General features: G+C 44.8%; 3 protein-coding genes and 1 non-coding gene across 4 annotated transcripts; 1 reads left to right on the top strand and 3 right to left on the bottom strand.

Moving 5' to 3' along the window:
- Positions 1-377: 377 nt before the first annotated feature.
- Positions 378-788, bottom strand: LOC123514564 (histone H3). Its single transcript, XM_045272504.1, has one exon. It carries the CDS (start codon positions 786-788, stop codon positions 378-380), a length of 411 nt encoding a protein of 136 aa, XP_045128439.1.
- A 3,052-nt stretch (positions 789-3,840) lies between these two features.
- LOC123515242 lies at positions 3,841-3,959 on the bottom strand. Its single transcript, XR_006677841.1, has one exon. It is a non-coding gene; the product is annotated as a 5S ribosomal RNA (ribosomal RNA).
- A 3,542-nt stretch (positions 3,960-7,501) lies between these two features.
- LOC123514563 (histone H4-like) lies at positions 7,502-7,934 on the top strand. Its single transcript, XM_045272503.1, has one exon. It carries the CDS (start codon positions 7,502-7,504, stop codon positions 7,889-7,891), a length of 390 nt encoding a protein of 129 aa, XP_045128438.1. The 3' UTR covers positions 7,892-7,934.
- A 1,653-nt stretch (positions 7,935-9,587) lies between these two features.
- Positions 9,588-9,959, bottom strand: LOC123514561 (histone H2A). Its single transcript, XM_045272502.1, has one exon. The coding sequence runs from the start codon at positions 9,957-9,959 to the stop codon at positions 9,588-9,590; it is 372 nt and encodes a 123-aa protein (XP_045128437.1).
- Between the last annotated feature and the right edge of the window lie 8,440 nt (positions 9,960-18,399).

Genomic DNA, 18,399 nt, shown 5'->3' with positions numbered 1-18,399 from the left:
CTACTGATCAGAAACATGCACATGGAATATCGGATCCTAGACACAGAGAGGAAGGTTGAAGAAAAAAAAAAAAAAAAAAAGGGGAAAAAAAGATAGAGAGAGAGAGAGAGAGAGAGAGAGAGAGAGAGAGAGAGAGAGAGAGAGAGAGAGAGAGAGAGAGAGAGAGAGAGAGAGAGAGAGAGAGAGAGAGAGAGAGAGAGAGAGAGAGAGAAAAAAAAAAAAAGTCTTCTAATCAGGGAAATCGCTCGACCATACGGATCAAAGCCAACCCATTCATGGTCTATGTAATATTATTCTCTTTAGATAAAGCACCTTTGGCCCTGAAGAGGGCCTAGATATTGTTTGTTGTTGCTTGCTTGCCTTGGATGACACACTTATTAGGCACGCTCGCCACGGATTCGACGAGCCAGCTGGATGTCCTTGGGCATGATAGTGACACGCTTGGCGTGGATGGCGCACAGGTTAGTGTCTTCAAAGAGACCCACGAGATAAGCCTCGGAAGCTTCCTGGAGGGCCATGACAGCGGAGGACTGGAAGCGGAGGTCAGTCTTGAAATCCTGGGCAATTTCACGCACCAAGCGCTGGAAAGGCAGCTTCCTGATAAGCAGTTCGGTGCTCTTCTGATAACGGCGGATCTCACGGAGGGCCACGGTTCCTGGCCTGTAACGGTGGGGCTTCTTGACACCTCCAGTGGCAGGAGCAGATTTGCGAGCTGCCTTCGTGGCAAGCTGCTTGCGGGGCGCCTTGCCACCGGTGGACTTGCGGGCCGTTTGCTTAGTACGTGCCATGGTGAGTAAGTAAGTTACTGCCGCTCGGAACGAACAGTTGGGCGAGTTGAGCGCTTAGGCTGGCACTTCTTTAAATACGGTTTGCCGGGGCCCAACCTTGCCTTACGATTGGACGGGAATGACGTAAGAGTGTTCGACAACCACAGAAAACTCCCCTCCTCCTAACCATAACAACATGTCATGGGTAACTCAAAGATTGAGGCAGGCGAGAGGGAGAGAAAAGAGGAAGGAAAGAGAGTAAGAAAAACACAACAAAAAATAAAATCGACAAAATTTTAAACACACACACACACACACACACACACACACACACAACCATAACAACATGTCATGGGTAACTCAAAGAAATTGAGGCAGGCGAGAGGAGAGAGAAAGGAAGGAAGGAGAAAGAAAAACAAAAATAAAATAAAATAAAAATTTTCTTAAAAACACACACACAAAAACACACACACAAAATAAAATAAAAATTTTAAACGCACACACACGCACACACACACACACACACACACACACACACACACACACACACACACACACACACACACAGAGAGACAGAGAGAGAGAGAGAGAGAGAGAGAGAGAGAGAGAGAGAGAGAGAGAGAGAGAGCCAGAGATGTCTCAGGGATTTCGCCGTGTCAGGTCACTCACCACTCCTTTTTCCTAACTAAATGAATATTGAAAATAAAAAAAAAGTTTTCGCGTAACAATTCTTCATAAACCACGTACTGTACATACATATATCTATGATAAATTTACATTATATCCTTTCCTTATATGAGAATGTAATCTCTCTCTCTCTCTCTCTCTCTCTCTCTCTCTCTCTCTCTCTCTCTCTCTCTCTCTCTCTCTCTCTCTCTCTCTCTCTTACACACACACACACACACACACACACACACACACACACACACACACACACACACACACACACACACACTGGCCGGGTGGAGATATTTGGGTGTGTCTCCTTTCACGTGTAGCCCCTGTTCACCTAGCAGTGAGTAGGTACGGGATGTAAATCGAGGAGTTGTGACCTTGTTGTCCCGGTGTGTGGTGTGTGCCTGGTCTCAGGCCTATCCGAAGATCGGAAATAATGAGCTCTGAGCTCGTTCCGTAGGGTAACGTCTGGCTGTCTCGTCAGAGACTGCAGCAGATCAAACAGTGAAACACACACACGGCCCGGTAGCTCAGGGGTTAGAGCGCTGGCTTCACAAGCCAGAGGACCGGGGTTCGATTCCCCGGCCGGGTGGAGATATTTGGGTGTGTCTCCTTTCACGTGTAGCCCCTGTTCACCTAGCAGTGAGTAGGTACGGGATGTAAATCGAGGAGTTGTGACCTTGTTGTCCCGGTGTGTGGTGTGTGCCTGGTCTCAGACCTATCCGAAGATCGGAAATAATGAGTTCTGAGCTCGTTCCGTAGGGTAACGTCTGGCTGTCTCGTCAGAGACTGCAGCAGATCAAACAGTGAATTACAGTGTACACACACACACACACACAAGAGAGAGAGAGAGAGAGAGAGAGAGAGAGAGAGAGAGAGAGGGACAGAAGGATCCCACCGACAATTCTAGACGATTTTTTTTTTTTTTTTTTTTTTTTTTTTTTTTCCCGTTTACATGATTTTACCGGATATGTGCATAAATCGCAAAATTAGAAAATGGAGTGATTTTCGCGCGTCCCCCCCCCCATTATCGACCCCCCCCCCCCAATTTGATTTGGCTAATTTGCATAAAATTTCCATAAATTAGCAGAAACATTGCATACATTAGCCCCTACCGAAAAAAAAAAAAAGTTGACAATTTCACAATATAATTATTTCAAATGCAAGGGCCACCAACATATAGCATGAAAATCCTAATATATACACAGACACACTTTAGCAACTACGATCCACAAAAAAAAAAAAACATTATATTTTACATACAAAGAATATGATTTCTCAAATATACCTGAATGACATCAGCAAAGCAACCATTTTAGATTCTAAGGTCAAATTAGGATGGATGGATGATGTAAAGATAGCAATCGATCATTTCATTCACCAAATACCCACTGCAACATGGCCAAGACAAATTGTTAATCAGATTATTATAGTGTGAAGATCACTTAGACGTTGCCATTTTTGGGAATTTCCCGGCCTGCGGCGTTGCTGGGCAAATTAAGGGATTAGAGCCTATGTGTCAATGATAACCTTGCTCCCCACACACCATGGATTAACACGGTCACTTTGACCTGTGACCTCACTCGGTCACCCAGAAGGATGTGACAACGCTCGGAGGAAACGTTGTCAAGCATTGTTGTTGCGTTTGCAAAACCAATGCAAAATTTATTTAAAATAAACACAAATTCCTCTAACTTGCCTCTTTAGAGCATCACAATGTATATGTACTACAACACCATTCAGTTAAAAAGTATTAAGTACCTGACTTGGGGCGCGTATTGGTACACGTGTGACAGCGCCGCAGGCAGGAAAAACGCCAACGCCTAAGTGATCTTCATAAAAATGGTCAGACTATAGTGTGCGTATTTATTAGCGTGTCGTGTGTCACGGTTAGTCTGACGGCTTGCGTCTTTCCTCCTCCCACAGCCGCTGCAGTGACTTTCTAGGTTTTTTTTTTTTTTTTTTCTTCTTCAGACTTCAATGGTTAATATCCAAGCTCGACAGAGCACAGCACACGTCCGTGCAGGTGGTCATTCTTATCCCCTTCCCCCGGCACCAAGCTAGGCTAGCGGTTCGATGCAATTTCTCTATAGGAGAGAAAAAAATGTCAGTTCGAGTCCTCTCCTATTCATGTGTGTTTAGAATACACAGTTTTGTCTGGTAATCCAGGCACGAGGTAGTACAAGAATAAATGGATGAATTAACAAAGAATAAAATAAGCAGGTAAAACAATATAAGAATAGACAAATCAAACCTTCTTCTTCTTCTTCTTCTTCTTCTTATTCTTATTATTATTATTATTATTATTATTATTATTATTATTATTATTATTATTATAATAATAATAATAATAATAATAAAAAAAAATAAATAAATAGATAAATGAAAAATAATGGAATGCCAACAACATCTGGTGTTCCCAGGCGGTCACCCATCCAAGTACTAACCGGACCCAACGTTGCTTAACTTCGCTGATCGGACGAGAAGCGGTGTGTTCAACGTGGTGTGGTCGTTGGCACTCGATGTGAGATTTTAGGCCCCTTTAAATTCTTCCTGGCTTGCCCTACTATACTCCGTATACCCTGTGAATCAAGTCCTTTCTAGGTGTTTCTTGGTTTAATATCGTTTCCCTATTGGATTAATCTCTGTCAGTCTGTCTGTCTGTCTGTCTGTCTGTCTGTCTGTCTGTCTCTCTCATTCTTCTTCTTCTTCTTCTTCTTCTTCTTCTTCTTCTTCTTCTTCTTCTTATTATTATTATTATTATTATTATTATTATTATTATTATTATTCTGACACAGACTCAGTCTGCCTCCCTGGGTGGCTGGCTGGCTGGTTGGCTTGTTGCTCGCTGCATGCATGCCGCTGGCTGGAAAATCTGGCACCTCCTCCGACTCGATATTATTTGGTTTTACGCCGTTTTCTTGCTTGCCTCTCGGTTGTACGTCTCGGATGCGTGGTCCGAGGGTCAACGACGAGACGGAGACCGTGTTCGTATGACCCAGCGATGTTGGATCAAGTGGGAAAAACAGGAAATATTGTTACCCTACTACAACCGGGAAGGCACCAGTCCATATATATATTACCGCGAGGCACAACCTGCGCCCACTCGCCCGCCAAGGAAAATGTCCATCACAACAACAACCATCACACCAACGCCAGCGCCAACCTGACCCTCTCCAGCACCGACAATCCAGCAACCAGCAGCACCATCAAGCCCTCCACAACCAGCAACAAAGACCAGGACTCAGGAATGGCAATGGATGTGTCAACCGACAACAACAAGATGCCATCGAGCCACGACAACCCCAGCTACCAGACACAGAAAACCACCACGCTCCCCTCGAGCAACACGGTTCCCGTCCGCTGCGCATCTTGCAATGGAACATCAAGGTGCCAAATTGAAGCTTCACCTCCTCCAGGAACAGCCAAAACAGACCTGGTTGATGTTTTCCTTCACAGGAAACACTTACCACAGAAGACCGTCAGCTTCGTCTCAGGAGATACAACACCTACAGCATCCCCGAATACCAGGACGCTCACAGGATGTGCCATTCTCGTGAAAGACACAATTCACTGCAGTCCGTTGAAGACCCAGCGTCCTGCAGAAGGAGTCGAGGTCTTGGCTGTCTCCCTCACCCTACAGGAGTCATCATTGCAGATCTACAACGTCTACAAATCACCAGACAAGCAACTGAACCTCGAGGAAGTCTTGGAACAGGCATCCATCACACCAACCTACATCGGCTGATTTCAACGCACACCACCCCATACTAGGATCCAGACTAAACACCAACAGGGATGGTCGCCACATCGCTGTCACATTGAGCGAGACCCCAGGTGTTGAGCTCCTCAACAACACACGGCCACACACATGAGGGGAGGAGTACTCGATCTCTCTTTCATCTCTTCCACAATCCGGCAAGTCTGCTCATGGGGCTTTCATCCCACCCTGGTAAGTGATCATTTTGCCATCTTGTGTGACATAGGACTCGACAAGCTTCCGCCACCGCCGCTGCCTCCAATCAGATGGAACACCAAAAAAGCAGACTGGCTGCTTTTCGCCTCGCATCTCAGCAACAACCCCAGTCTTCGGATCCAGCCACCATCAGACATCAACCAACACGAGGAGGCTGTCACAGCTGCCTTCCGTGCTGCCGCAAAGGAGCCATCCTACAACCAAAAGACCCTCGAAAACCTTCAAGGATTACTGGTTTCGAGACGAAAGAGTCAAGGAAATGAATGCCAGACTCAATGCCACTCGGAAACTATTCAGACGCAACCCCACATCAGAGAATAGGAACCTTCTTGCCTCCGTTGTCAGCCATGCCTTAGAGGTCAAAGCCGAAGTAAGGGATGAAAAATGGATGGAGTGGTGCCAATCCCTTGATTCTCACTCGTCCTTGGGGACAATGTGGAAAAAGCTGCGCTCTATTCGCAATCAGGGTCCACCTCCACCGCCTTCCCACCCTGATCCGCAGGCCGAGGCAGAGCGCCTTGCTGAAAAGTTCGCCAGCCGCACCAAGTCCACCAATCTTCCTGCTGAAACAAGAGAAAAGCTACAGAACCTCCACCCCAGGCGACTACTCACCATCAACGCAGCCTGCACAGAAGACGCACCCACAGACACACCATTCACACGACAAGAGCTCCAGAATGCTCTCAAGACAGGAGGAGACACATCCCCGGGTGCGGACGGAATTACTCATTCCATGGTCCGCCACGCAGGTTCCGATGGTCACCGGGCTTTGCTGACACTCTTCAATGCCTCACTCCAGGAAGGGAAGCTTCCCTCTACCTGGAAAGAAGCTACCATCATCCCCATCCCGAAACCAAAAGAAGCTGGCGCCTACCGCCCCATCTCCCTTCTGTCCTGTGTGTCCAAGACCATGGAAAGGATGGTCCTGCACCGCCTACAGTGGACCACAGGGCCACTCCATCCTGCAGTTCATGCCTACACCAAAGGCACGGGCACCGCAGAATGTCTTGCGACTCTCCTGGCCGCGACTGGACAAAAAGCACATGTCTTTCTCGACCTTGAGAAGGCATTTGAACTGGCAGACGAGTCCGTTATCCTTGCTCTCCTAGCGGCAAATGTTAACCACCTACTGCGCTGGATCCAAGACTATCTCTCCGACAGAAAAGCCTCAGTCCGTTTTCAAGGCAAAACGTCCACCCTGCACCTTCATGAACACGGGACTCCACAAAGCGTGATAAGCCCTTACCTTTTCAACACTCTTGTATCTTTTACACCTTCCCCTACCCAGAGACTGCAAGATAATTACCTATGCTGACGACATCACCCTCATCTGCACCGGTCCCAATCATCGTTCACAGAGCCAGCGCTGCCTTACTCTTCTCGATGGCAATTGTCGTGAGCTTGGTCTCAAGCTCAACTTAAACAAATCAAAGGCCATGGCATTCAGGAGCAATCCCTGATGCCCCTCTTACCACTGGAATCGCGCATTTTCGAGAGCCACCAATACCTCGGCTTATAGACAGGCACCTCACCCTCCGAAAACAGGTAAACACTCAAAGACAGGATGCTCTCCAGAACCAACATCCTGAAGGCCATCGCCAGTAATGCCTGTGGAGCCAGCTTCCTGAAGCGCTCGTTTTTACACACGCCATAAGGTCGTTGGTGGACTACTCTGCCCCCTGTCTCACAGCAGCTTCCCCAGCCCTCATTGAAACACTCGATAAGGCACAGAATCAGGCTCTTTCATTCTGTCTGCCCCACGCTGGACCAAAGTTCTCAATCTGCGGATGGAAGCCCAGCTGGTGGCAATCAAGCACCGAATCCCCCAGCTTTCTGCCACCCTCATCGGCAAAATCTGCTTCTGCACGTCCCTACATCGCTCCAGGAAAGGTCTTCTCCACTCTCGGACAAGACCTCACCTCTTCCGTCACACATGGGCCACTCAGCAGCAGCTGTGACATCATGTGGAGTTGCAGACACCATCAGAGATAAAGGGCAAGACAGCCCCCACCCGGACTATACACCAGCGCCTCCATGGAGTCCCCCTTTAACCATCTCAAGTGACTGGCTTTCCTTACCGAAAATGCGAGTCACACTCGTGAGCGAGACGTCGTATCACTACTACTACTACTACTCGCAGCAGCGCCTCATCATCTGTCACCATGACTGGCCGCGGCAAGGAGGCAAGGGACTTGGAAAGGGAGGAGCCAAGCGTCACCGTAAGGTTTTGCGTGACAACATCCAGGGCATCACCAAGCCCGCTATCCGTCGGTTGGCTCGCCGAGGCGGCGTCAAGCGCATCTCCGGTCTCATCTACGAGGAGACTCGTGGGGTGCTAAAGGTGTTCCTCGAGAACGTCATCAGGGATGCCGTCACCTACACCGAGCACGCCAAGCGCAAGACCGTCACTGCCATGGACGTCGTCTACGCCCTCAAGCGTCAGGGACGTACCCTCTACGGATTTGGCGGTTAAATCTGGTGTCTCGAATTTGGTGTCAACAACAGCAACTGCAAAACACCATAAGAAAAGAGTCAACATATCCCGGACCTTTTATAGGTCCACACAAATGAAGAGAAGGAAAAAGTTATAGACTAACACTACTAGGACTATGGTTGTTCCAAGTAAAAGTGTTGTCCCTACTCTTTACGTCATTATTACAATTTGTGTGTGTGTTTTTTTTTTTTTTTTTTTTCTTTTCTTTCTTTTTTCTTTTCCCTTCTTTCTATTTGTTTTCCTCTTTGTTTTATCACTCAAAGGTAAATCAAATGAAAGAGAAAGAATTATCAACTAAGTGATGTGAGGTCAGACACCAACCGCTGCTACAGGTGCTGTTTGTTTGTTTGTTTGTTTGTTTGTTAAGCTTCCGCCCATTAGTGGCGCAGGCAATTTTATTTCTTTATAGTGGTACCCATACAAGGAGGGAGGGTCCATATCAACACCGAAGCGCATCATCATCATCATCATCTTTGGTGTAGCCACCTAGATAGAACCTGGGTACCGCGGTGACATGTAGGTAGGTAGGTACCTTTCATTAAATCCCCCTCGCCGACTGACATACCTTCAAAACGGTGTGTGGTGTGATTCTTTCGAGCCGACGCGTGAACGTCTGTCTGTCTGCCCGATCCCACGTCCACCACCTTATCCACTATGGTCTGACCGCTTACTTGTATGGAGATCTTTTAGGTTTTTTTTTTTTTTTTTTTTTTCCTGCCGGGAATTTTCCGGCCTGCAGCGCTGTCACACTTGTACGTACCAATACGCACCTTAAAGAACAAAAAAAAAAAAAAAAAGTTGGAGAGTTTCTGTTTATCTTTAAATATATTTTGCATTGTTTTTGCAAACAAACACAGCAATACTTGACATCGTTTGATCCGCGCGCCCTCCCCTCTCGGGGATGACCGCCGAGTGAGATCACAGGTCAAAGTGAAAGCGTTAATCCATGGGCCACTCACTCCCTCCCTGTCCCTACCTACCACCTACCAGCCAGGAGGGAAGCAAGAGAGGGGGGACACTTGCACGCACCAATACGCACCTTAAGTCAGGTAGGTACTTAATACTTGGTAATTGAACGGTGTTGTATTATATACATTGTGATGCTCTAAAAGAAAAAGAAAAGAAAAAAAAAAAAAAAAAAAAGGCAAGTTGGAGTAAGCTTCTTGTTTATCTTTGAACATATTTCGCATTGTTTGTTTTTTTTTTTTTGCAAACACAGCAATACTTGACAACGTTTAATCCGCATCTCTTGGATGACTGCCGAGTGAGATCACAGGTCAAAGTGACCGACCGCGTTAATTGATCCCTGTCCCGCTAGCTACCTACCAGCCAGGAGGGAAGCAAGAGAGCAAGACAGAGGGGCGTGTGCGGGAAGCAAGGTCCTCATTGACACACGGGCTCTAATCCCATAATTTGCTCAGCGCAAGGTTTTTTTTTTTTTTTTTTTTTTTTTTTTTTGCAGCGCTGCAGGCCGGAACAAAAATATAAAGAGAAAAAAAATTCTACCATTAGCATTTCTATCATTCATTATCAAAAAAAAATATATACCATCATTATTATTAATATCATTGTTAACACTATAGTCTATTCAATTCTCTAGATGTGTCAATGTGTGGCTCCGAAGAGGAGCCGGATATATATACTTGTTGGTGATGATATTGAGGAGGAGAGGGATTTACTTCTTCTCGGTCTTCTTGGGAAGGAGCACAGCCTGAATGTTTGGCAGCACGCCACCCTGTGCAATGGTGACCCCGGAGAGGAGCTTGTTAAGTTCCTCGTCGTTCCGGATGGCCAGCTGCAGGTGACGTGGGATGATGCGAGTCTTCTTGTTGTCGCGGGCGGCGTTGCCGGCAAGCTCGAGGACTTCGGCGGCCAGGTACTCCATGACCGCTGCAAGGTACACGGGGGCGCCAGCCCCCACTCGCTCGGCGTAGTTGCCCTTCCTCAGGAGGCGATGAATCCTGCCGACCGGGAACTGGAGTCCAGCACGGCTGGAACGGGACTTTGACTTTCCCTTCACCTTTCCTCCTTTGCCGCGTCCGGACATGGCGAGTAGTGGTAGTAGGTGGGATTAACAAGTAGTAGTGGTATTATTAGCAAGTAACACTCCGTCAGCTGCGGGAGCGAGTCGGTGTGTTGTGCGTTATCTGTTCTTCGGATCGGATCGGATCGGTGTGTTGATAGACTCAAGAGAAGAAAAGAAGAATAGAGAGTAGAAGATAAAGTATGGTTGAGAGTATGAAGGAAGTGGAAGTTTGAAAGATGACGGAATAGCCGTCATATAGAGTGGTTTATTTGTTACATTGGTAATTTTTTTTTTTATTCATTTTTATTATTTTTTTTTTAATTTATTTATTTTAATTGTTTATTTATTTATGCACTGGTTAAATTGCTTATTATTTTTGTTATTTGTTTATTATTTATTTGTTTTATTTTGAATATATGTGTATATTTATATATTTATTTGTATTTATAGTATTTTTATCCTGTGTACAGTGGTCTGGGTGGTAGCTTTGATATTTTGTTAATAGGTTTCCTAAACCAACTATGTTCTTGTCCTTGTTCATGTTCGTTTATTGTTATATGATATGTTGTGTCTTTTAAAGTGTATATCATTTTGTGTTTTATATAATTTCCTCTTGTGTGTACTGTTATGTTAATCGGATCCAATTGTGCAAGTTTATGTAGTTCTTCTGTGTTTTTGGTGAATGGATGTTTTTCATTATAAGCAAACCGAAGTGCTTCATTTTGTTTTCTTTGTAGTTTTAGTATTTGTGAGTTTGATAGAGCGTTCAGAGCGTAAGCCGGGTAGGTTAATATTGGTAGTACACATGCTTTTACAAGATGTAATTTTATGTTTGTATTTAAGAACTGGAATCTCTTGATAGTGTTTAAGGCTACTTGTGCTTTGTTTGTGATATCTTTTACATGTTTTGTGTATCCGTTTACTCCCAGTTTTAGGCCCAATATTTTTGCTTCCTTTGCGTACTGTATGTGTTGCCCCTCTATGTTTACTGGTTCAGTTTTTTTCAACGTTATGGGTAGTAGTGTAAATTTTGTGTATTTGTTTTGATCTTCCATTTTCTCTCGTAATTGTTAATGTTTTTTATTTCTCTTTCTGTTATTTTTGCTAACATTTTTTTTTATTTGCCTGCGTATGTGATTATTTGTGTGATATCATCTGCGTATTGTATATTTATGCTTTCTGTGAGTGGTAATGGAATGTCGTGGGTGTAGATGGTATAGAGTGTGGGTGAGATGCTACTGCCTTGAGGTACCCCACTGTGAAGTTGGAATGATGGTCCTGTGTAGTTTTTTATTGATATTGAGGCAGAGCGATTGTCTAGAAAGCTGCATAGAATTTTGTGAAGGATGTTGGGTAGTTTTAATTGACTTAATTTGAACTTTAATCCGTTTTGCCAAACTTTATCAAAGGCTTTTGATACGTCCCTTAGTGCAATACAACAGAGTTTATTGGCTGAAATTGCTTTTGAGATTACTTCTATTGTTGTTGCTATTGCTGTGTCAGTTGATCTTCCTGATCTGAAACCATGTTGGGAGTCTGGTAGGATTTTATTGGCGTCTAGGAAAGTTCTTGTTCTTTTGTTAATTATTCTTTCGAAGATTTTTCCGGGTACTTCCAGAAGTGAGATTGGGCGATAGTTAATTGGATCAGTTGATGGTTTGTTCTGTTTTGGGATGAGTATGATTCTGGCGTGTTTGAATGGTTGTGGAAAGTATCCCATTGAGAGAGCGATGTTGAATAGTTTTGTGAGTATTTCGAGCACGTTGTCTGGTAAGTTTTGTAATATTACTTTATTTATTTTTGTTTCCCCAGGTGTGTTGTTTTTTAATTGTTTTATTGTTTGTTTTATTTCTTGTGTTGTGATCGGTGTTGTGTAGTAAGTGTCATTGGATAAATTGTTTGGGTTTCCTTGTATATTAGGTAGTGTTTGGACTTTGTTATCTTCTAGGTAGTTATTAACTCTGAGTTCCGTGTCTGCATCATATTGTAGGTTTTCCATGGGGTTTATTCTAAAAACATTGCTCCAGATATCTCTAAATATTTCTTCCTTTTTTTCAATTTTGTGTATTTTCTTATTGTTTACTACTAGATGTGAATTAGTATTGGTTTGGTTGCCTTTTAGTATTTTTATATTCTGCCAGAATTTTTGTGGGTCTGCATACAGTTTATTTAGTGTTTTTATTTTGTTTTCCCAGTTACTTTTATTTTGTTCTTTGCATTCTTTTATTATATTTTGTTTTATGGTTTTGTAGGCGGTGTATGTTGTATAGGTCCAGCCATTTCTGAGGCTGTTATTTAGCAATTGTTTTGCCCACCATTGTAATTCTTTGACTTTTTTATTATATATTGGTTTAACCAGAGTTTTGTGTGTGGATAATGGTATATTTTGTTGCATTGCTGTTGTTATTCCATCTAGCAACTGTTTTATTGATGTGTCTAGTGTGTGTTGTGACATGTATGGGTTGGTGTTAATGTCTTTTGTTGTATTTATTGCTTTATTCTTGAATTCATCCCAATTAGTTTTTTTCATCATATATGTGGGTGGTGTTGGTGTTCGTATGGGGTGGGATGTTATATTTATTAGTATTGGTAGGTGATCTGATGGCGTTGTTGGTCCTTGTGTTATGTTGATGTTATGGTATGTTTTGTTATTGGCAAGTATTATGTCTGGTGATGATGTTGCGTTATGAGTTAAGAATGTTGGGAAATCTGGACCTAAATGTGTGAGTTTATTATAATCAATGAGCATTTTTATAGATCTGCCGACACTGTTGCTTTTTTTCTTATCGATTGTTGGGTGGTGAGCATTTAAATCTCCTATTATATATGTTGGAAATGTTTCTGATGCTATATTGTGAAAATCTGTGATAGGTAGGAAAGGTCTTCTTGGAGGTAGATAGGTGGTTGCTATGTTTATTGGGCCTGTTGTTGTTTCAATTGTGGTTAGTATTACATCGGTATCGTAATTTTCTTTAACTCTGTGTTTCAGGTGTTCCTTTACTAGAATTGCCGAGCCGTCGTTTGCTTCTCCGCTGGAATTTATAAGGTAAGTTATATAATTTTGTATTTTGATGCTTTCGTGATTTTTAAACCATGACTATTTATTAGTATCACGTCAGGGCTTATTTCTTTGTATATATTGGTTAGTGTTAGTTTGTTTGTGTCCCAGTGTCTTACGTTGTGTTGTAGTATTAGTATGCTGTCGGTGTTGTCCATATTTGATGTTTTTAGGATGTGTGCTTATATGAGTGGGGATGAATGAGTAAATTAGGTTGTGTATTTAATTTAGAGGGAGTTCTGTCTTTTATGTAGTTTTCTTCCTTTGGTTGGTGGTGTTTTTTCTTGGTAGAGCCCATTTCTTATTTTCCTGAAACGTGCGTCATCTTCTATTGCCCATACGTCGTGTAAGTCTATATCATTGTTCTTTAGTAGGTCGAATATTTCCTCTTCTTCATAGGCTGTTGATGTGAATATGTATTTGTATTTTCCTTCCTCTATACCTTCTATTATTTGTTTATGGTAAAGTGTTCTTTTCGGCCATCCGTTGCTCTTTTTTGTTATTATTTGCAACCCAATGCCTTTCCCGCTAATTTTTACTGGTTTTTCTTGTTCCTGTTCTTTTTCCTCCTCCACATCTATCTCTTCCATCTCTTCTTCCTCTTCATTATATTCATTTTCTACGGGGTGGTCAAGTGTTGTTTGTGTAGGAGATGATGCTGCCAAGCTTAGAATTTTTTTTGATGGTGGGTTGTCTGGCAGAATTATTTGTGGGATATTGTTAAGTTTGAAAACCTTATTTAATTCAGTGTTGTATGTGCCCGGGTTGGCCATGTTGATGATATGAGAGTGTATTATGCAAGTTAGTATTGTTGAGGCTGTGTCTTTTTTGAGCATGTCAGCTGGCATATTTAATGTATTGTTGTTTGGGTTATTCTTCAATGCCTGGCTGTAAGTGCTTGTGTTTTTCTTTTGTTTTCTTTTGTTTTCTTTTATTTCTTTTCTTTTTGGGCATTTGTTTGCCAAAGTTCTGTGTGGTCCAGAGCAGTTGAGACACTTCTTTTCATCTGAATTACAGTTTTTCCAGGTGTGTTCCGAGCTACTGCATTCAGAGCACACCGTGTGGTCTTTTGGTAAAGGGCAGTTATTGGTGGTGTGTTCCTCAAGAGAGTAGCACCTCATACAGGTGAGGATTGGAAAAAAGTCATCTATTTTGATATTGTGTGAAGGAATGCTCATATGGAAAGCGAGCATTCCTCTATCTGTGGCCATTTTTGCTGTGGCTGTTTCTTTTAAACATATTTTAATTATTTTGGTTTTGGGGATTTTGAAGACACTTTCAATGCCGCCAATCAGCCAATTGTTGTTGTTTAACATTTCTTCTTTTATTTCAGCTTCAGGGTGTGATAAAATGTAGTCGTCAACGTTAAAGAGGATGATTGTTCTTTTTGCCCGGAGTTCTGGTGGCATAATGGGGTCGAAACCTTCTTCTTTTAGGGCTGCAGAACATGTTGTCTGGAAAATTTTGTCTATCTCATCATCCGATCGGGTAAGTGTAATATACGAATCAGGCGTTGGGATAACCTTTGTGGCATAGATGAGGTGTTCAGATAGAATCTTCAGTAACTTAAGCTTGACGCTGTTGTTCGGGTCAGGGTGTTTGATCCTCACCCTGGCCATGGTGGCATTGGTATTATGTGGTAGATTAAACAAAACACAAAATTCCTATAAGGGGGCCGAAGCCCGACATACGACCCAGCTAATATAGAGTAACAGAAGAAGCCTACCTATGCAAGACAATATATTGGCCCAATTGCTAAAAACTGTCGTAGCCAACTTGTCTCGCGCCTACTCCTAACCGAGTTTTTGGCCGACCCTACCGGTGGGCTTAAGGCAGCCCTCTAAGGGGCCCCCTTGGCAAGCCTTCACCATACCGGGGGACGCTAAGGCCGAAAGGAAATACAGTCAGAGAAAAAAGTCTCTGCACAAGGGCGGAATCTCAGCCAAGAGGAGATTCCCGGTACACTTGTGCAGATGCGGCCAGTGGTAGTCAGCCGTAATCCAGGGACAGTTCAGTGGTCCAGGCAGCTCCCTCACTTGCGCGTTGCACACCCACACTAGCCAGGAGCCACAGCCCTTCAGCCAGTGACAACTAGCAGGGAGGTGTGTGACGAAGGCGCAGTCGGCAGACAGAGCAGCTCAGCGGCGAGCGAATCGGCGAGCTGTTGTCTGCAGAGGTAGTTGTTGCTTCTATGGCTGCCAGTGTCTGCTGTTCTCTGTTCTCTGTTGTGTGTCTGTCTGTCTGATCTGTTCTTCGGCGGGCTCGTTTCCTCTATATAAAAGGAAGATCGGATCAGCGCGTAACACGTAACGCCCAACCGGGAGGCTGGCTCTCGCGGCGACTCGCGATCCTGAGCAGGATTGCTTACATAAATGGCACTCTGCAAGTCGGGTGCAACACAACACCCCAGGTTTTCTCCACGTTTCTCCCAGTGCCCAGGATTTATCCAGTGCAGCCCTGCAATACTTCCTACAGTGACATACACCCTCCCAGTGTCCTCAGTGACAGCGCCTGGACCTCTGTTGGAAGCCCTACAGTTGCAGTGACATTACAGTGACATTATGGGGAGAGTAAAAATAAAACATCCCCGCCCCAAGGAACCGGCCACAAGGCGCCAGCTCCTGGCCATCCTTAGCCCTACAGTGCTACCCACCAATCTCATATCATCATGGGATGCTGTTATTGTATTAACAGCGTCAGACAAAGATGCAGACACCATCTTCAGTCCAAGAATGCTCCAGAAACTAACTGACAACGAATTCACGGCTGTCATGCCTCCTGAGCTCAGGTCCTTACGCACAGTAGTGTGCCTGAGACTAGATGAGCTCGTATATGAGAACTCACCAGATGAGGTCAAGACTGACCTGGAAAGCAGACAGACATGGGCAAAGGTGGTGGAAATATACAAATTCCCCAGATCCAAGACTATGAAAATCACTTTTTCCACCAGCGAAATGGCACAAAAAGCCAAAGAACATGGACTACTCATGTTCTGTTTGTTTGTAGCCCCTTCACAAATAGAAGAAGAAATTTATGTTCCTCTAGTAACATGCAACAAGTGCTATGCTGTAGAGGAACATGACACCAGGCTCTGCAACAAGCCCCCTTCCTACCAAGTGTGTTCCGAATGTGGCAGTGAGGGGCACACTTACCGCGATTGCAGGGCCACGGAGAAGAAATGCCTACACTGTGGGCTCAACCACAGTGCTCGGGCCATGAGATGTCCTGTTAGGAAGAAGGCTCTGAGAGAAAAGACGGAGAAGATAAGAACTGCCAAATCCAAACCAGCCTCATATGCACAAGCCGCCTCCTCAGCCACTCCCCCGCCTCAAGGAAGTGATATGACAAACATCAGCCTGAAGGGCATTCTGTGTGTACTCCACGCACATATGGAGGAAGCTGCAGCTCCGGGGTCCTTCCAAAAGACCCTCTCGGAGGGCCTTGCCATGAATGGCCTGCCAGATGTAAAATTGCCCCTGAACGTGCCATCTTCAGACATAATTCGAAGCATCGCGGGGACGTGCCGACCCCTCTCAACAGAAACACTGCAACAAGCAAGACGTCTCACGCCTCAAGGAAGCCTGACTCTGAGGAGGGTAACTGTGCCTCCTCAGACGATGAGGAAGAAGAGGACGAGGATGTCGATGTTGAAAACGTCCAGCCAACCTATCGACAAGAGGAGTCGGAACGTGTGGCCGTCTCTGTAGTGAAATCGGATGAGGATACCTGGCCTTCCCCCATCACTGGATCGAAGCTCTATAAAGGCATCAAGGAAGGTCGCTACAAAGTTGGCCACGATGGAGAGGTGGGTGACACTGTAGACGTCATCAGGTGGCTGAGTAAGCAAGATGGACCCTTTGACCAGCTCTGCAAATCTGTGGAACCCCAGCTCTTCGCCTCAGTCACCAATGGCCCTCTCCCCGCACACCTCCTAAACAACCCACCTGCAAGAAGAACACGGAGCAGCAGGAAATGATGCGGCGTCTCAGGGTGATTCAACACAACGTCTTGACTTGGGACACACGTAAGTTTGACTTAACCAATACATATAGACAGTTTGACCCAGACATTGTGCTTCTTAACAGTCATGGATTAAGGAACGACGCAAGACTAAAAATTCCAGGCTTTCGAGTTTATCAACAGAATTACAGTAACGAGCAGATGGACGGGGTGGCTATCGCAGTTAGGAAGAATATAAAACATAAAATTGAAGACGATTTCCTATCAGAGACTCTTGCCATAGTAATAGAGTCTCCAGACGGTCCCCTCACGATAGCCACCGCTTACCTCCCTCCACGAAGACCATTCCTTCCACACCCGGACTTTTTACGACTATTTAGGAGGCAATCCCCGGTTTTCTTAGCTGGGGACCTCAACGCCAGACACCCGACACTAGGGACAGCGACCACCAACCAAGTAGGACGGGACTTGATAGACAATTATCTGAGATATCAAACTGCTAAACACATTGGACCTGACTTCCCCACATACTTTGGACCTCTCTCGTCTTCCTCTCCTGATATCGTTCTCACTAACCGCCTAAACTTTCTCCACTATACTATCTCTCCAGGACCTCTCACTTCAAGTGACCATATTCCCTTAATACTTGACATTTCTTCATCCCCCTTACTCACTCCCTCTCAGCCGACCTATGCATACCACAGGACAGACTGGGAACAATTCACAAACGATGACAGACTCCAGATGACAAATATGCACAACATTTCCCAAGCTTCACTTGAGGAAATAGACAATGCACTACAGACATGGACATCTATAGTCACGACAGCAGCCGACCGACATATCCCAAAGACAACATACAGAATAGACCCACAGCCACGACCATCTAGGCAAACACAATTAGCTAGAATTCAGTTTAACGCATTACGGGAACAGGCTTCACGGACTGGATGGACATATGACAATTACCGTAGGTATATACAGTTGAGACAGGCATTGACTGACAGAAGAAGACAAGAATCTAGAGATCACTGGGGGAAAAGGATTGCCAGTCTTTCTGCAAGCCACAAAAACCCCAGAGTCTTCTGGAAAAAGGTCAAACATCTCTCAGGACGCACAGCTGGACCAGACACATACCTGATTGACGACCAAGGACATAGACACCATTCAGACGCTGACAAAGTTCGCCTGCACACCTCCAATTGGGAGCGTGTGTTCCAGGAGGAGAACGAACAAGACTCAGACGATGAACACGAAGTGATGAATCACCTCAGACGCCGCATTGAAGACACTCACCCATATGCAGCGGCAGATCTGGCAAGACTGCGGGGTGACTCTCCGCTCAACTGTCGGATCTCATCTCTGGAGCTGGCCCGGGCCATCCGGTCCACCAAGGTCACCTGCCCTGGCAAGAGTGGGATCAACAAAACAATCCTCTCAAAC

The sequence above is a fragment of the Portunus trituberculatus genome, chromosome 38 (genome assembly GCF_017591435.1).
Source record: "Portunus trituberculatus isolate SZX2019 chromosome 38, ASM1759143v1, whole genome shotgun sequence".
In the NCBI taxonomy this organism is placed as follows: Eukaryota; Metazoa; Arthropoda; class Malacostraca; order Decapoda; family Portunidae; genus Portunus; species Portunus trituberculatus.
The sequence above is the reverse complement of the archived record's forward strand: the minus strand, read 5'-3'. Positions and strand labels throughout refer to the sequence as shown.